Genomic DNA, 22,893 nt, shown 5'->3' with positions numbered 1-22,893 from the left:
GCTGGTCCCTTTAGCATTTGCCACTGCTCACCTCCACCCCATGCTTTGATGGTTCCCCAGAGAAGCGCAGCTGCCCCTCCCAGGCCTGTTCGCCCAGCTGCACTTCTGGTCTGGTCAGATGAGAGGGAGCTGTCGGTGGACGTCAGAAGACACCCTCACCAGGAACCCTGAGCCATCTGCCCCTGAGGATTTACTTTGTCCTACTATGGGGTGTCTCTGTGCGCTCCGCCCAGAACCCCCTCCCACCCTGATCAGGCTCCTGCGGGGTCTGGCAGTGTGACCCTTGGGACCCACAGCCCTGACCCCTGGGGCTGGGGAATGGAAGGAGGGGCCTTGCCTTTGTCACACCAACACCCTGCAAGCAGGTGGCCAGCAACCGTGCAGGACATCTGTCCAGAGTGCCCAGCTCCTGAATGCCACCGTGGGGCCGGCGGTCCTCTAGGGAAAACTCACCCCCGAGAGTTGTTTGTTAAGAGTTTGTTAAAATCAAGAACATCCGGGACGCCTGGGTGGCTCAGTTGGTTAAGCAAGTAAAATCTTTAAAAAAAATTTTTAAAATCAAGAACATCCGTTCATCCGAAGACACCACTGAGAGAATAAAAAGACAAATCACAGAGGGAGGGAAGGCGTTTGTCCTACCTAAAACTGACACGGGGCTCATATCCAGAAGGAGTAAGGAACGATCTAGGTCAGGAGGAAAAGACAAGTCAATTACGAGCTGGCAAAAGAACACACACTTCATGGCAGAGGATATCCAGACGACCCAGTTCACCTAGGGAAAGGTATGCAGCCTCCCTCACGTGCGGGAAATTGGAAATTTCAATAAGTCACAGCGAACCATCGCGACACACCCACCAAACCAGAAAGCGCTTTTAAAACAGAATGACAGATATTGCTGAGGATACAGAACAACCGAAACTCTAGTGGGAGTGCAAACTGGTCCTACCTCTCCGGGCAACAGTTTGGCAATATCTGCTCACGCTAAACCTCCAGTTACCGTCCAGCCCAGGAGTTCCCAGCAATGAGCGGACTCGTCTCCCAGTGGCACTAGGATGCTCATCACCGCCTTATTCACGATAGCCCCAAACTGGAGATGGTACCAGGTCCTTAAGGCAGTGCCCAGAGTTGGTTTGTGGCATGGAGAACTATGCAGCAGGGAGAACAGCCTAGGGAGGTGCTCCCTGAGCAGAACGACTTGTGCAAGGAAGCCGGGCATGAAAGCGTACACGCTGCCCAAGTTCATGCGCTTAGAGGTCCAAGCCGCGGAAACTAACACATAGCCATAAACCCAGAATGGTCAGTCCCTCTGGGGAGAGAGCAAGTTGTAGGAAGAATACTCTCTAGAATCCCAACATTTAAAAAGCAGCAAGGGTCTTCCTTGCTGCATTGTAGACCTCCGCTGCTCTGGCTGTTGGAGGTCGGAAGTTCAAGGACAGGCTGCCCATCAGAGGAGCCTCCACCTTCCTCAGGAGCCACCGGCTGGCCAGGCAGGGACTCAGGGGGAAACCAGAGTAGTGAACTCATTTTGGCTTCAAGGAAGATTTCCACTAGCAATTCCACTTCTCATCTCTTTATATGTAGGTATCAAGCATTTTCTTACCTGACACCGTACCAGGCACTGTTCAAAGTCTATCATTATTATTAACTAATTTAGCATGCTACCTTTTCCATTTATCCAAACCTCTGGGGATGTCTACCATTGCCCCCTTTATCAAGCACTTACTATGTGGCAGATAGGAAGCTATCACTTAATTCTCACATGAGCCCTTGGGAGGCAGATATGTTGTTTCCATTACGGATTAGGCAACAGAGGCTCAGAGAGGTTCAGTGACTTGTCCAAGGTCACACAGCTCAGTGGTAGAGCTGAGCTCTAAAGCCAGCTCTAGCACTTCTCCAAGCACCAGGCTGAGACAGGTGTAGTGACCACTTTGAACCAAACAACCTTTCCAGACAGGTTTTTTAGGCTTCAACTCCAGCATAATGAATCAGAATCTCTAGCCCTTAGACCCACCTGAGCAGTGGAGTATCCCACAGTGGTTGTTCAAAACGAATCCTGACCCCCATCCAGCACTACAGAGCCAGACTCCATGCTCTGCACACAGTAGGCAGTAGGGCCCATCTGTAGATGGAAGGAAACCTGCCTGCCTGGCTTCCTCTTCCTCCAAGAAGTGTGTGTCTGCGCAGGAGTGGAGGCGCTACCGAGTCCCTCCCTTCCTTCCAGTCTCTGAGCAAACGGCATTTTTCCTCCTCTGGGAAGCCCTCCGGGACCACCCCAGCCTACCCCCGCGGTACTGCTTACCCTTTTGCTTTGCCTTAGTTGCCTTCCTCGTGTCTCAGTCTTTTATATGGACCAAAATGAACCATATGAAATTGTCTTCTCTGTAGGTCAACAGTAGTTGAAAATGGGATATTTTATCCCGGCCAGTTTAAGCATTTCCCTCCCCGGATGTCAATTCCCACAAGGGTTGGGATGTCTGCGTGTGGCTCACAGCCGGTCCCCAGATGAAGCCCCGCACCTAGGAGGCACCCAGGAAACGATGGATAGATGTTTGGCAGAACCTGACGGATCCGGAACAGCAGCGCAACAACACGCGGGCCCCGAGGTGGAGCCGGAGGGCCCCGGACACCACCCCTTGCCCCGCCGTCCCAGGCGCAATCCCGGGCGCCTTCCCGGCGGCGGCGGCGGCCCGGCGGGGCGGGGTGGGGCTCGCCGTCATCCATTTACCAGCCTCGCCCCTCCAGCCGGCGCACGTTAATGAGATTAGCAATTAAAAAGCGAGTGAGCAGCCGTGGCTGAGGCGCGCGGGGCCACCCCCAGGGCGAGCGGGTGGGTCGTCCCGGCTGCGGCGCTCCGAAGCAGCCCCACGCGGCGCCCGAGGGGGAGCCGGCGCCCAGTTCGCGGCCATGGAGAAGTCGCGTCCGCTGTGGGCCAACCCGCTGCAGTTCGTCTTCGCCTGCATCTCGTACGCCGTGGGCCTGGGCAACGTGTGGCGCTTCCCCTACCTGTGCCAGATGTACGGCGGAGGTGAGTGCGGTCCGTGCGGGAGCCCCGACTCCAGGCCGGTAAACTGAGGCTCGCCGCGAGCGAGGGGCACGGGGAGTGCAGAGCCGGCCGTCCCGGACCCAGCACATCCTATCCGCCGCCGAGCTGTTACCCAAAACCGCCCTCCCGCGGCCTCTGCAACGCCCCAGCCCCAGCCCAGCGGCCGCCGAGCCTCCTCCGCACCCGGGCTCAGTGGGCTTCAGGAGGCTCCGGACTGTTTTCCCCCCCAGGGCAAGAGGATGACTTCTAGGGAGTAAAGCTGACATTTTTAAGTGTAAAAAGTGAGCAGGGAGTTGTCTTCTTCAACAGAAACTCCTGCTACAGTTTTCAGATATGAAACATACTCCCCGCAGTTTGGTTTGAAGCCAGTTAAAAGGGTCTTGAGCAATTCTTTAAGTTTTTTTTTTTTTAATTATTATTAAAACACTGGTTTGGGTTTGGAGCCAGAGATGGCAGGAAAGGCAAATCATTCTGTTTCTAATTTTTTCTTTTAGTTTTTTGGTTTGGTTTTCTTTTTTGTTACTGTTTTTGGTTTTTTGGTTTGGGTTTACAAATGTCCTCTTTTCCTGTGAAGCATCAGGGCACATTTACTAGATAGACCCACCCATGCCCATCATAGTCCCTTAACATTGTGGGGAGCTTGGGAACACCTTAGTGACAGGCTAGGGAGCCTCTCTGCAGGCCAGCCTATCCTTTTGTAAGGCAGTGTGGCGAGAGGGCTTGGAAGTCTCAGCATTAAACAAGAGTTTTCTTCCTTGGTTCCATTTCTAGAATTCTACCGAAAGGAAATTATCAGAGGTCTGACCAAGGGTGGCGATGGAAGGACAGTCTCAGTCTTTTAATAAGAGTAAAATGTTAGAAACTTCCCAAGCCCTCAAGGAAAGGGATTTAGTCCAATAAGTTATGGAACGTCGGTGTGCGGCCGTTGGGATGGAGTTTTCAGAAAATTTGATAGGCGTTTTCTCCTATCCATTATTCAGTGGAGAGAGGGGAAGTTAGATTCAAAACTGTACAGAAGGGGTGGTCTTAGCTATGTTTAGAAATAGGTCAGGAAAAGAGAATGAGAACAAAAAATACACCAAAATGTTAACAGTAGTTAGCTCAGGGTGGTTTTTCTTTGCCTTGGACTCTGTGTGTGTGTGTGTGTGTGTGTGTGTGTGTGTTTGTGTGATGATTCCTATAATCAGGAATGTGTTTTCACCATAAAGGACAATAAAAGATGTTAGACCAAAGTATTAACAAGATTTAACCCATTGAAGAAGGACCAAGACCTAAAGTACTGCTCCCCTTAGCCTCCCCTGACCTGTTCAAAGAAAAGAAAAGCTGGCAAAAGGTTAACTCTCTTGATTCCTTTTTTCATTCGAAGGACATAAACACATCATAATTATGGGAAGGGTATGCTTTGCCATGTGGTATCATGGCTCCATAGCTGACTTTTCAAAGAATTGCTCGTCGGGATGAGATTTCTGGGTCCTTCTGTGCTCAGCACACCTACTGCCCACAATACCTTTGTCCTGGCTGCGTGGTTTCCACCCCTCGGGCCAGGTGAGCCCCACTGTCACATGACTGTTAATTCCTTGTTGCTAACACCACCCCCTGAATAGCCCGCAGGTGACGTGGGTTGGGTGGAGTAATTCTGAAATTGTATATGTGTAGGGAGTTGCTAGGGGAACCGCAGGACCTTCAGGATCCGGAAGAGGAAAGAAGAAATCCTGTATCTGGTATAGGGTATACTCGGGCTGGCCGGGCTGGGTGGGTGGAGAGAGAGGGAGGATGGCCAATGGATGGGTAGACACCAAGGAGAGAGGCAGGATTGGTGGCTCGCTGGGTCCGGGATGGGCAGAAATAGGCTGGGCAGGTGGCACGTTCTCGAGGTGTAAGTAACTACAGAGTCAAGACCCAGCGTCTTATCCCGGCCCAGTCAGGGCTTCATCACCTGACACCTGCTCCTCTTTCCACCCCATTTCTGCCTGCTCATCTGCCAGCCCCACCGAATGTTCTAGACTATTCTGGACAGTTCTATGTCAGTGAATGCCTACTCTCTACCTGCACACTTTGCACGAACTGTTTCCTCTACCTGGGAAGCTTCTATAACCTGGAGGCCTCCTTTCTCTGCCTCCCACCAACCCCCGTGGTGGGGTCAGAGGCGGCACCAAAAAGTATTGCTTGGACTGCTGAGCGGGATCTGTTAGAAACGCGTGGGGTACATGAGGTGGGGGTGCGGGTGGTTTTCCCTGAGCCTTTCCCTGTCCAGGGGTGTTGCCTATTAATAAGTGATTTATGTGGCCCAAAAGCCGGGCCATTTGCAGACCCATTCTTCACCTAAAGCTAAAGGGTAAACCAACCACATCATGAAAGTCTCCGGAGGAGGGTTTTTCTCAACAGCACCATGACCCTCTGCCTACAGCCAACAAAGGGCTTATTTATAAACTACAGGGCCAAGTTGTACCAAAATACTTCCCAGAATAAAGAGGATTAGGGATCCGTGCTCCTTTCCACGGGGCTGGCTCTGCGCGGAAAGTGGGGTGGGGTGGGGGCTGTGTCCTTCCTGCGGTCCAAGCCAGGTTCCAGCACAAGGAATGTTAATTCTGAAGATTACGTTTCGGGTACCAGCCACCTCTGCGCAGCATGCCGGCGCTAGAAGAAAAATAGCCCAGAACCTCCTCTGGAACGAGTCAGCAGCTCTCGGTGACCGTGTCAGCGTCCAAGGCACTGTTGTTCTGGAAGAAATCTGGGATGTGAATGCATAGGTTCTCCCATGTAGAAAAGAAATGCACCAGCAACTGCTTTTCACACAAACGTGCTAGAGTCGTGGAAGAGACGCCAACAGATGGAGAACAGTTGTGTGGCCAATGGCAACGTGGATGATTTTTCTCCTAAGTTTTGTCTCTGTTATATGGGATCTGTGAAGAGGAGGAAGTTGGAGGACTCCTGCCTGCATGGGTTCGATAACTCTCAGACGGGCTGTCCCACTTCCCACTGAAAGCCCCCTTTGCTCCTCTCTGGTGCTTAGAGCATAGCCTTCCCATGATCCTGATAAATGACAGGTCTCTGGCCACTGCCCTCAGAGATTCTGACTCAGGCACCTGCCGTGAGGCGGTGGGGGCAGGATCTGCCCTTCTAGCAAGGTCCTAAGTGGTACTGATGCTGCTGGTCCTTGGAGCACACCTTAGAGGTCAGGGATGTTCTCATGCCGCCCCCAGGCCAGCAGCTGCTGGGAGTGAGGTAGCAGGGTGCTGGGAAAACGTGGAGCAGCCGGCTTTTGATAGGAGAAGTAAGACCTAACTTGGAGCATCTGATGGTTACTGCTGTGTAAATATTCATGGCTGACTTCACACACTCATGTCCTGGGACACGTCCCACCATGAGGTCCCGGGATGCAGGGCTGGCCGCAGTGTGCACAGCCGGCTCCCGTGAGCTGGTCTCAGCTGGCCCTGCATGCCCCTGCAGCCACAGCCCTCCCGGCCAGCGCCTGCCCCCGGGCAGAGCCACAGCAGCTCAGCACGCAGACGGACAGGCGGACGGCACCTGCTGTGGCTCGCCATTCAGCGTGTGCACGTGCGCGCGTGATCGCTGAAGGCTCTTTCGTGTTTCTGCAGTTCTCCTCACTGGGATGGAAACCTGAGGTTCAGGGGTTGTAGTGCATCGAACCCATAAAATTTCAAAGTCCACTCCAGATAGTAGGTGAGAGCATGTGCGTTGTGCGTCCCTCGAGAAGCCCTGACTGTTGCTGCTGCTGCTGCTGCTGCTGCTGCTGCTGCTGCTGCTGCTGCTGCTGCTGCTGCTGCTACTGGGGCTTCTAGACAAGGTGCTGGGAACCGGCTGGTCTGGGCTCTTGGCCACAGGCCTTCAGTGTCTTCCTCCCAGCACCCCTGCAGTCGTTCCTGTCTGCCCCACTCAGAGATGGGAGACAAGTCCAGGGAAGAAAAGGGGGCTTCTGGAGGTGGAGCTGGGGCTTAGGCCATTTCCCTCAGGAAACTGAACCCTCCCCGGACCCCCTGGGGTTGGGGTTTCCTGTTCTGATAAAGGCTAGACCGGAAGTGACTCCTGCAGAGGCCTGGGCCTCCCCCACCCCCACCCCACCTCCTGCCCCTCCCCAGGACAGGACTAACCCTGCCTGGCTCAGGGCCCTTCCCCACATGGCCTGTGACATTCAACCACAGCTTCCCCTGCACACCAGAGGGGGGCTGGCCAAGCACCTGCTGTCTGCTGTGTCCACCCAAGAAAAACCCTTGACGCTTGCAGGCCAGCCCTCTCTCTCCACTCCTGCCCTTCCCCCAAATGTCAGTGCCTCCCCCCTCCCAGAGGGGATAGCCCCACTCCTCACCTTTTCCAGGACACCTCCCACTCCTTAATTTAAAAGTGTCTGTAAAGCCGTGTCTTACTATGCAGGGCACTGTGGACTCAGACATGGCTCACCCCGGTGGGGAAGAAAGGCCCCCAACCAGATCACAGCGTCCACCTGCCAGTGGGGAAGCCTCTAGCAGCCCCCCAAGAGCTGAACCACATGCTGATGTCTGGGTCCCACCCCCAAATCCTGAGTTGGTCTCACTCCTGTCCTTACCAGGAGGCATATTAAAGCTCCCCAGGGGGTCCTGCTGTGCCATAGGGATGAGAACCACCATCTGAGATCCTTCCCCAAACAGACACGATCCTAGAACATTAAACAGTCAACAAGGCAAACCTCCTAGGAGTTTAATTTCAGTTCTTCAACAAGCACGGACCGAGGATCTGCTGCTGCCGGGGACAAAGATGGTCATCACCCTGGAGGATGCGACAGCATGGGAAGGGCTCTTCCACAGGGAGGGGCGTCCAGAGGGCTCTTCAGGAGGCTTGACCAAGTGCCTCAGGAGGAAGGACTAACTGCCCGGGAGAAGCCAGGAGGGCTTCGGGCTGGACAGATGACTCTGAGCTCATCAGGTAGATTTAGGGACAGGATCATTCCGGGCAGAAGAAACCATGTGTGAAAACGACACAGAAGGGTGTACATCTGAGGGGAATGGCTGGAAACTCCAGGTGGCCGGGACATCTGGGGTGGAGGCCCGGCGGGAGGGCACACGAGGAAGGGTCCAGCAGGAATGCAGACAGAAGGGCCTCGACTAGCAGGTTGGCAAGATGGAACCGGCATAGCGAAGCCAGGGTTCCAGGCGGGGAATGGGCACCTTCCGACCTTACAGAGCCTACGGACGGACTGATGGATGCCAGGACCGCGTTCATCAGGGAGGCCGGTGCAGGGATACTGCTGGCGGAGGGACTGGGCAGGGGGTCGGACGGGCAACCGCAAGTTCTAGAGCAAGGTGGGAGGCAGGGTAAGCGGGACTTCGTTTTTCTTACTTGTGGTTCTGTTCTTTGTTCCCAAAAGTTGATTGGAGTCGACTCGACATAGACTTTTCTGGGAAAGCAGAGATGGGAGGGGGTGACTGAGGAGGAGGCAGGCCATGCATGGGGTTGGGTATGCAGAGAGCAGGACCGCGCTCCTCAGAGGGTGGTCCCTGGACAGCAGCTTCTGCATCACCTAGGAAATTGGGTTCTGTACTCCTTAAACACATAGGGGTGCACGCACACACACACACCCCATAAAGGAAAAGATCAGGGTAAAAAGTCCCTGTGTGGTTTTGGAGAAACAAAGGCATGGAAGTGGAAAGACGGCGTGAGTTTGAAAGCCTGAGCGAACTTTCCCCTGAAAGTGGCCGCCTCTGGCTGTTTGGTGTCTTTGTGGGTCTCAAAGGACAGAGCCGAGATTTGCGGAGATAAATTTCATACAGAGAGGAGTTTCTCTTGTAGGGAGCTTCTTGGGTGTAGCAGACAGATACGGTACTGGCTGTGATCATTAGAAAAATAAGTAGCGGGGTACCTGGGTGCATCTGCCTTCAGCTCAGGTCATGATCTCAGGGTCCTGGGATTGAGCCCTGCATCGGGCTCTCTGCTCAGCAGGGAGCCTGCTTCCTCCCCCCTGCCCTGTCTGCCTCTCTGCCTACTCGTGATCTCTATCAAAGAAATAAATAAAACCTTAGAAAAAGAAAAAGAAGTAGCGACATGTTCTAGAAGACGTATTTGTGTGTGTGTACGCACACACACGCACACACACACACTGGGTCATAAATGTAAGAACACATGTTCATGGTAGAAAATTTGGAAAATAGAGAAATATATAAAGAAATGAAATACCAAATCACCCCAATTCCAGTAGCCAAAAAGTCATGACTGTTCGATCTGGAGGCATTTTTTATTTTTTTTATTTTTAAAGATTTTATTTATTTATTTGACAAACAGAGATCACAAACAGGCAGAGAGGCAGGCAGAGAGAGAGGAGGAAGCAGGCTCCCTGCTGAGCAGAGAGCCCGATGTGGGGCTCGATCCCAGGACTCTGGGATCACGACCTGAGTTAAAGGCAGAGGCTTTAACCCACTGAGCCACCCAGGTGCCCCTGGAGGCACATTTTATATGTAATTCCATGTCTTAATGATTTTACTTTCCCTGCGACAATCAGGGATTGTTTCCAAAATCATTTAATTCTTGATTCTCTTTGAAGTTGTGAACTTACATGGCCCTTCGAGATTCCGTTTACAGACGTAGCACTAACTAATTTGCCCATTCTCCGGGGTGGTATGGGACTTGAGCTCACAAACCTTGCAGGCTAGATGTCTGGGTAGTAAGTACATTCTCAAGAGTTTTGCCTCGGACTAGTAGGGCTCCCGGCATGGAGGGTAGAGACCCAGCCCTGCGTCCCCCGCTGATGACTAACATCTCCGGCCAGCTGTTGACCCTCCGGAGGGGGCACCAGAGCTCCTTCTGGGAAGTCAGTCCTTTTTGCAGACATGAGCCCACTTATCCTTGTGAATGGGCTGCTGGGGCTGCCTGATGGGCTGGCTGAGAAGGTGAAACCCTCGGGGGTGGGCTTCCCGGGTGAGAGGGTCCAGGCTTTCCCCTGCTGTCAAAGGCTGCTGTGTCCCTGGGTCCTCTCCTCCCCGCCTTTCTCATGATCTGGCAGTCAGTCAGATCCGGGCCGGTCACCTGCAGACGGGGCTGAATGACCTGAGTGTTCTGCAGGGCGAATCCTGCAGACAGGGACACTCTGAGCTGCACGGTTCCCAGGAGCCCACCACTGTGGCTCTCTGCTCCGTGGGACCTGGTAACTCACAAAACTTTTTCTTTGCTTACAAAAGTTTTTTTTTTTATGTTTACTGGGAACTAGAGAGCCCTTTCTGTGAACACAGCTAGGGAAACATCTGGTGGAATTTGTTGTTGCAGCTGCTCTGTCCACAGCCTTCTCTCCTGCTTGGATCTTTCTAGAGACCCAGGAGATGCACTTGCCGCCCTGCCTTACCCTCTTTCATTCCCACTGTATCCTCTTCCCCGGGCTATGGGGTCATTTTTCACTTTTTACTTAAAACTTGCATTGGCTTTAAATTCATTTGCCCTATTTTTTTCATCTTCATAAAATCTTTTTTCTCCTTAAATTGTCCTTTCTTCCTCGTGGCCCTGACGCTCTTCCTTAAGTGCTGTGTTCTCTCGGCTCTTAGAGACCGGCTTCTAGAAGCTGGCTACAGATTTCTTCTGTGCATCCTGGCAAATTGCTTTCAGAGGAAAGCATTTACTTGCTTGAGAAACCTTTAGAGGAGCCCTTGTGTCTTGATCTGCGGTGTATTATCCGGGGGTCAAACCCTGCCTTGGAACGCTCACCCTTCCTGAGGCAGAGGGGAAGGCCAGTATAGACTTGCCCCAGGTCCAGATTACCTAATTGCAGCCACAAAATAAAGCGGGAGTTCAAAGGAACCTTCTATGAAATTTTACGGTTTTAGCAACGTGATGGTTTTAGGAACCATGACGAACTTTCCCAGACCTCTCCTGTCATCTCTCTCTGCTAAGAGCTTCGCAAATTGCCCACCCACGTTGAACCACCCACAAAACCACTTACCATCCAGCAGCCATTCAGCAAACACTCACTGAACGTGCATTTACTCTGTATCGGGCCCCGTGGTGGGAACTGGAGATTCCACGGTGGGCCAGGCAGACCCCGTCTCCACACTTGAGAGCTGTTTTGAGAAGTGGGAGTGAGTAGAGCAGTCACTGTGAGGGGGACCCCCACTTAGCTTTGGGTGATGTGGAGAGGCTCCTGGAGGAAGCTATGTGCGTAGAAGGTCCAGCGAGCCTGAGGGACTCTGTCCTGCATCCACCAGATACCCACTGTGCGGGGCTTTCTGCTCTGTTCCGAGCAGACCGGCGAGCGAGGGCATCCCTGCTGTGGGGAGCTAGGCAGCAGGCAGACGCTGGAATTACAGCATCATGTCACAGGAGTTACTGCTCGGAAAGTCCAGTGGGGTGAGAAGTTGGAGGGTCTCTCTGGTGCGGGGGCCATGGTTGCTCAGGCAGACCGGGAAGGCCCCTCTGAGTGGGGGCAGGTTGGGCAGAGAAATGAGAGACGGGAGAAGAAAGCATTCCAGGCAGAGGGCTGGACCCGTGGGAAGGGCCACGGGGCTGCAGGGGCGTGAGGGAGGCCTCCAGCCTGGAGAGGAGAGCGGAGCCCTGGGTCTCAGAGCCTCAGAGGCCGTGGGAAGGAGTGTGGGTGTTACTCTAGGTGTGAGAAGAAGCCAAGTAGGCTTTAACCAGATTATGTGTGGGAAGGGCAGAGAGGGTTGGACGATCGGCTGTCAGGAGGGAACTGTGGAGTGGACGGACACCGGGAAGACCAGCCCCGGGACACGAGGATGCTCGCTGGGGAGGTGGCCGTAAGAGCTCTCCAGGCTTGGAGCTGTCTTTGAATCTCAGAGTAGAATTGTCCTCTGTGACTAACCGTTCCCCACGCCCAGGGTTGTGCAGATGCACATAGGCCAGTGCCACCTGACCTATCTCGGCACCCCAGAGCCCTCTGAAGCTTAAGGACGTAGAAGGAATGATGGAATTCGAGGGTCGCCCGTCGGCAGCCAGCACAACCACGGGTGTCTCCCGCAAGAATCCTTAGGGGCTGCCCAGTCTGGCGGGCAGGGGTCTGACGGGAAACAGGAGGGCGACCTCAGCTCAAAATACTTCCCAGCAAATTCACATCATCATTTCCAAGGGGGCAAACCCGTAACTTTCCGCAGAGAAATCTGGCAGAGCCTACCTTGACCAAGTGAGCCAAGTGAACCCACCCGAGAGCGGGGCAAGGCGACATCATGTGCCCCTGGACAAAGACCCAGGTGGCTTCTGAGTTCCTGCCAAAACCCAAAGCAAGGGACATTCCACAGAAGAACTGGTTAGGATTCTCTGGCAGGTCAAGGTCGTGAAAGACCAGGAGAGCCCGAGAGGCTGTCCCAGTGTGAAGCTGAGTGAGGGGATCCAGCCCGAGACACCACGCATGATGGTGAGGCCGGGGGAAGGCCGGGGGTGGGGGAGTTGGTCAAATCGCAGGAGGGTCTGCGGGTTAATATTTTGTTTGTTTGTTTGTTTGTTTGATACAGAGAGATCACAAGCAGGCAGAGAGGCAGGCAGAAAGAGAGGGGGAAGCAGGCTCCCCACCAAGCAGAGAGTCTGATGCGGGGCTCGATCCCAGGACCCCGAGACCATAACCCGAGCCATGAAGGCAGAGGCTCAACCCACTGAAGCACCCAGGTGACCCAGGTCTGTGGGTTAAATCCTTAAGCTGCTGCCGTGTCACTCTCCTGGTTCTCCTTGTCCTGCACTTATGCAAGAGAATGTCCTCCCTTTTAGGAGCTGTGGGATGAGGTATTGAGAGGTAAAAAGGGGGAGGGGGCAAAAAACAAAGTGGTACGTAGAGCAGTGAATTCTTTCTCGCAGTTCTGTGGATGCTTCATCAGGCCTGGCTCTTGTGGGGATGTCTGCCTGCAAGTCCTCCCACATGGGCACTCGGCATGGAGTTCGATGGGCCATCGGTTCTCCTCCTGTGGTTTCTCTTCCCCGGGTCGTGGGAGCAAAGGATTTTCATCCGTCTCTCCCTGACGATGGGGTCTGCTCATACTAAGGCAGGATCAGAGGAGAGAAGTCCGTGGAAGAGGGTTGGTCAGTGGACTCATTTTCAAACTGATCACAAAACTAATTTTTCTTTTCTTGAGATAAAGAGGAAAGTACACTTTTTTTTTTTTTTTGGTGTCCGTTCTAAGAATTTTGATAAACGTTTGGTTGCGTTACCACCACCGCAGTAATGCCCCTTAGAGTCAGCCCTTCCCTTCCCAACCCCCAGCAACCACAGACCTTTTTTCTGTCCCTATGGGGTTACTGTTTTCCAGAATGTCCTATAAGGAGAATCATACAGTGCGGAGCCTTTCAAATCTGGCATCTTTTAACTTAGCGTAACACTTCTGAGAGTCTGTGGTGCTCTAGCGTGGATTAGTAGTTTGTTCCTTTTTGCTGGCTGAGTAGTATTTCATTGTATGGATGTACCACAACTTACTTGTCCACTCACCCAATGGAGAACCACTAAGTTGTTGTAATTTCTGAGGATTCTGAACGGAGCTGCTATAAACATTCATGCAGAGGTTTTGATGCGAATGTTGTCGCTTCTCTAGAGGAAACATGTAGGGGTATGACGGCCGGGGCACACAGGAAGAATGTGCTTAACTTTATGAGAAACTGGCAAACCCCTTTCCAGAGGGGCTGCACCACCTTCCAGGCCAGCAGCAATGCCCAGGAGTGCCCCCAGGTCCTCGCCAGCACTCAATATAGTCAGCCTGGTTTATTTTAGCCATCCTGATAGGTGTGCAGTGGCATCTCACCGTGATCTGTGTGCTTATTTTCACAATGAACACCGACATGGAGCATCTTTTCATGAGCTCATTTGCCATTCGTATATTTTCTTTGCTGAAACGTCTGTTCAGATCTTTTGCATTTTTTTTGAATGGGTACTTCGTTTGCTCATTGTTCAGTTTGGAGAGTCCTTTACAAATTCTAGATACTGTCTTTGTCAGATTTGTGTTTTGCAAATGTTTCTCCCAGTCTTGAGCTTGTCTTTTTCATTTTGCTACCTGTGTCTGTCAAAGCACAATTTGAAGATGAAATCTGACTTATCATGGCCATCCTTCATAGATAGTGCTCTTGAGGCGGTAGGTGAGAAATCTTTGCCTAGCCTGCGGTCAGAAAGTTTTTCTCCTGGGCCATCTTCTAGAAGTTCTATAATTTTGAGTTGTGCTTATGGGTCTGTGATCCCTTTTGAGGTATGGGGGGGGTTCTAAAATGTGAGATACGGGTTGAGGTTCATCTTTTTCTGCATCAGTGTTCAGTTCTAACACCACTTTAAAATCTTTTTTAAAAGATTTCATTTATTTATTTATTTGATGGGGGGTGGGCACCACCTGGGGGGAGGGTGTGGCGGCAGATGGGGAGAGGAAGAAGCAGACTCCCTGCCAAGCAGGGAGCCCAGTGCGGGGTTAGATCCCAGCACCCTAGGATCATCGTCTGAGCTGAAGGCAGAGGCTTTAACCCACTGAGCCACCCAGGCACCCCTCTAAAAACCATTTGTTGAGAAAATGGTTGCAGAGTGAACTCCTGGGGATCATGTGTTTGGGTAGTTGGCGGAGGGGAGGGGAGATAGAAATGTCTGATGGGCAGACCTCGAGTGCCCCTGTGACCCCACCTGGGCATCAGGTCTTGGATTTCCAGCCTCCCCATGGGCCGTGGGCCATCAGGCAGGCCCTGTCAGAGAGAAAATCTGCCATGGACCTTGCCAAGCCTCGTGTGGTTACTGTTTAACACCTTGGGTGCAAACGAGCTTTTCTTATGCCAACGGAGGGTTTGAATGCTGTTCCAAGCAGGTGATGTCCATGCAACCTTTGTTGTTAGGTTTGTGGTGGGTGGGGGACCCCCCCCCCAACAACCTCCGCCTCTTGAACTCCCTGCTCCAAGAAGAACCTGGGGAGATGCCAAAACATGTTGCTACAGGGCAGGATGCGAGCAGGGCCTGGCAGAGTCGTCAGCGCAGAGTCCAGAAGTGAGAGGGGAGCACGTGTCGTGGCCCCAGTGTAAGTGGGGAGGACGGAGCCGGCAAGGGGAGGCCTGGTGGTGGTGGCATCGTCGGTGCCTTTCTCTCTGTGGTGGGCGATGGCCCCTGCTTGCTCTCTGCTTGGTCTTGGTGCCAGCGATCCTCTTTCTGGGATTTCTGCCCCGAGGAAAGAACCGAACACGTGGGCCAGGCTGTGTCCCACTGCTTTGTTCAGGATGACAGAGGATGAAATGAGTCTGGGCATGTTTTCCTAGCGGAACGTCAGGCAGCTACCAGGGGGGTGATGCACATGGACATGCTGCGGTCGGGAGAGGGATTGTGAGATCCCACTGCGGGAGAAGAGGTACCTCAGGGTGTTGTGTGTACAGTGAAGGCATTGTTGCAAGCATTAGATGTTCACATAAGCATCTATATTTCATTCTTTGACCTGAACACTTTTGCAACCGGTTCCTTCTGTAACCAGCCCTTAATCCCCACAGCTGTAGTGTCAGGGTTTTATGTTAATCAGGAGTCCTGCCCTCTTCTCCTCCTGGACCTTTTGTCAGGTCCACTGCCAAGGAGCTGGGTGCCCCGGGGGGTGGAAGAGATGAGCAGGGCTTCAGAGAAGGAGGGAAGGAGGGGTGGGGCTCCCAGGAGAAGCAGCAGGGCAAGGCCCTGCGAGCAGGGGTGGAGGGAGCCCCCAGCAGGGGTCAGCAGTGGGCAGGGCTTCCAGAGCTCCGGTCACACCGCTGGCTCCCCGCTGTCATCACAGGCATTCGTCCACTCACGGCTGCTCAGGGACCCGTGGGTTTTAAGTTTGTGTTGGTGATCGTACTCTTCATTCAAATAAAATGGTAGACCGAGGGCCCCCGCATAAAACAGATACACTACAATAGAGGTACTCTGTCCAAGAAGATGGTGGCCTAGGCTCGCTCTGATGGGGACCCCTGGTCTCCCCACACATACACACCAGGGCCCCTGCCTACGTCCTTGGTTGGTACAACAGAAGATGGGCTAGGGTCTCTGGCAGAGGAGCTGGGGCAGCTGAGGCATTGAGAAAGGCATTCCAGGGGCTTGGGACAGGGGCAGTTTCACTACCTGGGATGGAAGTATGTCAATGTTTTAACGAACAAGTCCGCGTGTCATCCAGGGACACAGGGTTGAACAGATGGAGGGATAAGTAGAAAGATGGAAAGTGGGAAGCATGGACGGACCAATGGATGATGGATGGTTGGTTGGGTGACGTGGATGGTATGAGTGGTTGTTGAGTGGTGGGAGGGTTGTTGAGTGGTGGGAGGGGTGGGTGGATTGATGGACCAATGGAAGAACACGGATGGGTGAATGACAGATGGGGGCCAGGAATGAAAGAACAGCGTGTTGGGGCGCCTGGGTGGTTCAGTGGGTTAAAGCCTCTGCCTTCAGCCCAGGTCATGATCCCAGGGTCCTGGGATCGAGTCCCGCATCGGGCGCTCTGCTCAGCGGGGAGCCTGGTTCCCTCTCTCTCTCTCTGCCTGCCTCTCTGCCTACTTGGGATCTCTGCCAAGTAAATACATTTTAAAAATCTTAAAAGAAAAAAAAAAAAAAAAGAACAGGGGTTGTGGGACAAGAGAGGGAAGGCAGAGAGTTGGAGGACGGATGGAAAGGTAGAAGGATGAATGCATATGTGGAAAGACTGAAGGAAGGAAGGGCGGGCGGCTGGAGGGTCATGGGAGTGGAGGTCCTGCGGGCTGCAGAGTGAAACCCGTCAGTGATGGCCTGGTCTTGGCCCCTGGACGCCCGCAGGCAGCTTCCTGGTGCCCTACCTCGTCATGCTCATTGTGGAGGGCATGCCTCTGCTGTACCTGGAACTGGCCGTGGGGCAGCGCATGCGGCAGGGAAGCATCGGCGCCTGGAAGACCATCAGCCCCTACCTTGGTGGTGTCGGTAAGTGGGTCCTCTCCCATCTGGGGGGGCCCCCCTGGAGACCCCCTGCTGTATCCCGGACACCGGGGGGTGGGGGTGGGAGCCCACGGGCAGAGCAGCTGGAGCAAGGAGCCCGCACAGGTTCTAAGAGCAAGCCCTTGAGCGTGGACACACGGCCCGGGTTGGGGGGCTGTAGAACGCCAGTAGAGAGGGCAGGATTTCTTACTCGTGTGCCACTGAGAAAGGAGGGGATGCGAACCCATTGAGGGGTGGATGCCACATTGCTTCTCTTCTCCGGGCCTCCGTTTGCTCTCCTGTAAAAGGAAGCTAGCTGCCCCCATCAGGGAGCTGTAACACAGGATCCAGCCAGCTTCCCTTCTGGGAACTCATCTAGGTACCTGTGCCTGCACATACCTGGCACAGAACAATGTCTCCCACTCTGTGAGCACCGGCTCCATACCAGGTGCCTGCCGGTACTATAGATGCTCACGGGCCCACATGCTCTGGGTCACAGCACTGAGAGCCTACGGGTTGCGTTGGTCCCTCCATGCACGGAGGCAGAGCCTGCATGCCCACCTCCCCTGAGCGACTGCCAGCGGGCGTCCAGGCATCTCTCGGAGATCGTTAACCTGCCCTGTGCAACCCTCACGCGTGTGTGGCTCACGTTTCAGGGATGCCTGGGCGCCGTGGGAGGGACTTCGGCCCACATGGGCCACGGTGTCTTGGGCTCCACCCTCCCGCCCCAAGGCAGGAAGGCAGGCAGGGGCACAGGGTGGTGTTTTGGGAGCAAGAGGGACATACATGGGCCTGGGATGTAGACTTTGTGCAAAAGCGATGCGCCCGTGCCCTCCCAGACCATCTCCAAACCCCAGCAGCCTGCTCATCCTGAAGGGCTGTTAATTTTTAACAAGGAGGTGTGTGGTTTTACAATCAGCCCCTGTCATCAATTGCAGAGGGCTCTCCAAGGTGGCATGTGATGCCTCAGAGGAAAGCTACCAGATGCTTGTGCCAAGCCCAGGTACGGGCGAATGTTTAACCACTGGCCCTCGAGGAGGGCGGGGGTAGGGAGGATCTGGCTGTAGCGTTCACCAGTGCCCCTGGTGTAAATATTTGCACTGGTGCCGCGGGGAGCTGCAGACCTTTCACGCAGTGTTCCACAGGGCAGGGGTGCCTCTGGGGGGCTGGTGTGGGTGAGTGTCGTGCACCCCTGCCCTGGGCCTTGCAGGCTGGCCAGGTCAGCGCCGACCAGTCCCCTCCCCTCCCATCCCCTCCCCTCCTCACACCCCGTCCCACACCCCTCCTCCCTGCTGCCATGAAGCCGGGCTGGGCACAAGGGACCCCACTTGAGGGGAGCCCCAGGGGACATCTGTGCTCCAGCATCGGGGTGGCACTGGGCAGGGTGAGCAGGCCACTCACACTCCGTGCTGAGCCCATGCCTGCCACGTCACAGCTGAGAGCTCTCAGGCCATCTCCCTGCCTCATTTTCTCCTCTGGGAAGTGTAGGTAATAACGCCCAACCCCCGACCCGTGACCACATTGTTGCCAAGACCTGGCATGGAAGTGTGGCAGACTGGCATTGGACTCACGTCCTCAAGGCCGGGGAATGAGGTGGTGGGGACGGACTGGCTCTTAGAGAGGGGCCCGCGGGCGCCCGGCCACAGCTGGCCCTCCCGCAAAGCGGCCGGAGAAGGCTTTGCTGTCCTGGTGCAGTCACTGGGACGCGCCCCGGGCTGGCGGACACGGGCCAGGCCTCAGCACCCCTCTGCCTCCTCCCAGGCCTGGCCAGCGTGGTGGTGTCCTTCTTCCTGTCCATGTACTACAACATCATCAACGCCTGGGCCTTCTGGTACCTCTTCCACTCCTTCCAGGTGAGTCAGCCCAGGTGGGAGCAGGAGCCACCCCCAGGGGGCAGCCTCCGGGCACCCGCACCCCATGTCAAGCGGCGGGCCCCTGCCGTGGTGTGCACGGGCGTGTGTGTGGCTCCGCGTTCCCTCTGAAAGATAGGACCCCTCCACCCTCCTCAAAATACTGAGCAGCACCCCTGGAAATCTATGGACAGAGCAGAGCCCCTGGGGAGGGATTCGGCCCACCCAGCAAGACAGGAGGGGAGCCCTTCCTCCGCTCCGGCTCACCCCTCACCCCTCCCTGCTCTGGTCACTCATCCTTCCAGCTTTCCGACTCCAGACTGAGCCCCCACTTTTCCCTGCAGACCTGAGTTCTTGTAGAAGGACCCTTGGCCCCCCTGTAACACAATAGGGACTGCTCCCAAAGATAAACATTTTAAACCCATACTTCTGAAGATAGCCGCAGTGGGTGTTCATGGTAGTGAGTGGGAGGGGGCTGAAAATCACAGAGAAGAGAGAACCCCGATTCCTCGCAAGGTGCTCCTTGTGTCCAAGCCAAGAGGGGTCTTTGCTTCTGCCGCCCGTGCTCAGTGCCTTTTGTCAGTGCCTGCCCATCACTCTTGGGGAACCCCCCTACCAGCCTCTGCCCCCTCTTGCCCTCCAGCAGCCACCTTCGGTCTCTGACAGAAGGTCCCTGGGCAGATGACACACCCTTTGCCCCGACCCAGGCCTGCATAGGACAGACACTGTCCCCAAGTTCCGAAAGCAAGGTAGGGCTGGCCATGCACTGTGGACTAACCCCAGCTTGTGGGGCCGCTCTCTGGAGCACAGCGGCACAGCCTTGAATCTTCGGAACCCCAAGTAATGCTTGGGTGAATGACCTCAATGAGCAGGACTTGGCATCTACACTCAGAAGATAGTACGTCCACACCCCACTCTGGCCTCCCCGGTCACCCCGCTGGAAAATCCCAGTGTACATCCTTGACACGAAGGACTCCCTGCTCTGAGCTTAGTTGAAGCCACTCATCTCCCTGACTCCACAGCCCTGCCCGTCCTCCACCTTCTGGGTAGAAACAGCAGCTCCTTGTACTCTCCCCACGTGTGACAGTTCTGATCCTCTGTGCAGACCTGTCATGTATAGTTGGGCAGGTCACGCACTGAACAAGAGCCCTCCAGCTAGAGTTGCTGTGTACATGGCCGGTGTCGCAGATCTGTATTGAGCTTGCGATGCCTGTCTGTGCCCCTGACCGGCCCTCCCGTTCCCTGCCCAGAATGGCCGCTACCAGGGCCTTTCCCATTCTTCCCACTCAACCCTCACCTGTCTGTATAAATGCTTCTTTTGATCCCAAAGGATCCCCTGCCATGGTCCGTGTGCCCGCTGAACGACAACCACACGGGCTACGACGAGGAGTGCGAGAAGGCGTCCTCCACGCAGTACTTCTGGTACAGGAAAACTCTCAACATCTCCCCGTCCATCCAGGACAGCGGGCGCGTGCAGTGGGAGCCGGCGCTCTGCCTCGTCCTGGCCTGGCTGGTGGTGTACCTGTGCGTCCTGAGGGGCACCCAGTCCACTGGCAAGGTGGGGACAGCAGAGCCCCTGCCTGGGGCTGGGCACTGCCAACGGCTGCCTTCTGCCCTCCGGGGGTGGGGGTGGGGGTGCGGGGGACACTGGGCTTGGGGGGGGGGACACTGGGCTGGGGGGGACACTGGGCCAGCGGGGAGGGTACGGACACAAATCACCTACCAGACCACCAGGCACATGGCCAGTGGTGCTCTGAGTTGCCATCTCGAAAGGAAGACTTTTTCACTGCCTAAAACGATGAGTGTTCTATGCCAGCCAGCCCCACGTCCATACTACCCAAGGGGCGCCAAGCAACTAGACAGTGAGTTTTCCCTTCCCTGGAGATGTCCCCATGATGCCCTTGCCGCTGACCCTCCAATATAGCAGCAAGATTGGTGTCGCCCGGAGAACTTGTAGAGCTCTGATGTTTCACTCCTCCCTGCACCCCCCGCCCGGAAGTCCTGGAGTCATCGGTGTGGAGAGGAACCTGAGCATGGGTTGATGAAAGCTCCCCCAGGTGATTCTGATCTGCAGCTGAGTCTCAGAACCTTTGTTCTAAGCTGCTGTCAGTGACCTTGCAGGGCTGTCCCGCCAGATGGATAAGCCTTCCCCTCGTTGGTGCCTCCCCAGGTTTATTCTCCTGCAGGGGCTCGGATGCTCTTTGATCTGCCCCATGGAGAAAGTGTTCCTACAGTCTCTCCAGCACCTGGCATCTTTCTGGAGCTGCAGCAGATGCCCTACCCTCCCCCTCCTGGGGCGTGCCCCGTCCTCATACTCGGGCACTCGTCCTACCTGATCCCTTGTGGTTTGGGTGTGCATCTTGTCTCCATCTTGGGGAGCCTTTCATAGTAGGGTTCATCATCCCACTCATGGGAGGCATCGAGGGGCAGAGGGACCTGCCCAAGGGCACCAACCAATGAGGGTGGAGCCTGGGCAGACCCAGCTTTGCCCCTGAAACTCCCCAACCTCTTGGTTTGGTGAACTACCTTCTGTTTGTTCTTCCCAGCCTTTCATGACATAATTCACCCCAGTTTTCCCTTCAGAAGGTCCTAAGAGGCCACCAGTCCTCATCTTCTTGACCACCTGGGTCGCCGCCTAAAGCCCCACCATGTTTCTCTCGAGGCCACAAGACCAGAACTGCTCATGATATTTTAGGTGCCCTGTGATGACCCCAGGGCCATGCCCATCCCACGGCCAGTCTGAGGAACTAATGAGTCCTCTCTGGAAGAATTCAGAGCCTGCAGCTACTCACGTACTCAAGCTGTCCCATCTTGAAGCTCGTAGTTTATGCTCATAAAAAAAGCGTTCTTTGCAATTTGTCTTTGCCAGATTATCATGAACGTGACAAAGATCTGAGGGCAGCATCTGTAAACTTGGAGATTTAATGAGGCCATCTCTTTTCGAGATCATTTATAAATGTGTGAAATGAGGTCATGTCCTGCCATGAACTTCTACTATTTCCTCTATTCAAGCCACGCCCCCTCTCCATGCAAAAGTACCCCCGCAGCTTTATTTATGGGGGAGTAATTCGGTTAAAAACTCTGTACTATTTCCTGGCCTCTTCTCTTGGAATCTCCTCCTCCCCCACAACTTCAAGAGTTGTCGTGGATGGGTCAGAAATGATCTCTCCCCATGGTGTAGGCTGGGTCACCTGTCCAGCTTCCCTGATGGGATAGAAGTGAGCCCGGAGTGCTGCTGGGAAACTTAACTGACCTGAGGGGAAGGGGGTGAAGTTCCAAGGGCCTGCCCTCAGTATGCAGTAAGTGTCCACCGGTTGCGGACATTGGTTACCCCTCTTCAGTTGTCCTCAATGATCTTCAGCTCACTGGCCCCCCTGTCCTTGACCACATCTGTCTCCATCTTGCTCCTGGATTATTTTCCTATCAAGTCAGTTGGCTTGATGGCTCTTCTCAAATTACAATGGCCTCTGAGAGGAATCAGTGATAAGAGATAGGCCCCCACCTCTGCCTGCTATACCAGGGGGGTGCGGATGCGAACCGCTCATCTGGTGGCCTCAGAAGATTCTGGGCAAGATGGTGCCACACACCTCAGCAGGAAATAGGGGCTGAGGGCGAGCCCATCTGGACACGGGCCTCCAACCAGATGAACCCAACCTTTAAGCAAACTGCTTTTGCCGAAAGAATTTTGCAAAATACCTCTGTGCTTTCCGTAAAGAGACTATGGTGCCTACATGGGTTGGTTCAGAGAAAAAGTGCCGGGTCTGGATGGACAGGCGTGCACCTGCAGGTCCCGGTTTGAAGGTTGTGTAAGAGTTCGCGTCAGCAGGCCTGGAGGTACAACACTGCTGCCGGAACCACCATGGAAACCAAGAATAAAATATCACTGAGCTCGCGATGCTGGTTAGGGAAGGATTTGGTTGAAGAAAAATGCCACTCGTGCAGAAACAAAGTCAGATGATTGAATTTCTGTCATCTTTCTGATAGGGACATTGTCCCCACACCAACATCATTACGTTTCCACGAACCCTCATGGCCAAGTTTTTCTTGGGTCTCAGTTCCGCAGAGATGCCATGTCTGCAAGCCCCTGAGGGTTTTGTTTTTTTCCCCTTTTCCCCAGCCCAAACTGAGAACCATTCCAGTTGTCAGTAGCCTAAATGCCCGAGACAGAG

General features: G+C 54.5%; 1 protein-coding gene across 3 annotated transcripts in view; it reads left to right on the top strand.

The window, feature by feature from the left end:
* Nucleotides 1–2,765: 2,765 nt before the first annotated feature.
* The window catches only part of SLC6A20 (solute carrier family 6 member 20), a 33,156-nt gene continuing 13,028 nt past the window's right edge, over nt 2,766–22,893 (top strand). The window contains exons 1-4 of one of the 3 annotated variants that reach the window (XM_032317458.1): nt 2,766–3,025; nt 16,740–16,880; nt 18,636–18,727; nt 20,055–20,282. In XM_032317458.1, the coding sequence (XP_032173349.1) occupies nt 2,905–3,025; nt 16,740–16,880; nt 18,636–18,727; nt 20,055–20,282 (582 nt within the window). In that variant the 5' untranslated portion in view covers nt 2,766–2,904. Of the gene's footprint in view, nt 3,026–9,507; nt 12,387–14,474; nt 15,025–16,739; nt 16,881–18,635; nt 18,728–20,054; nt 20,283–22,893 lie in introns of those variants that run through there. The other 2 variants (XM_032317466.1, XM_032317449.1) reach the window with 2 other exon arrangements.

Source organism: Mustela erminea, chromosome 1 (assembly GCF_009829155.1).
Source record: "Mustela erminea isolate mMusErm1 chromosome 1, mMusErm1.Pri, whole genome shotgun sequence".
Classification (NCBI taxonomy): Eukaryota; Metazoa; Chordata; class Mammalia; order Carnivora; family Mustelidae; genus Mustela; species Mustela erminea.
This window is presented reverse-complemented; position numbering and strand designations above follow the sequence as displayed.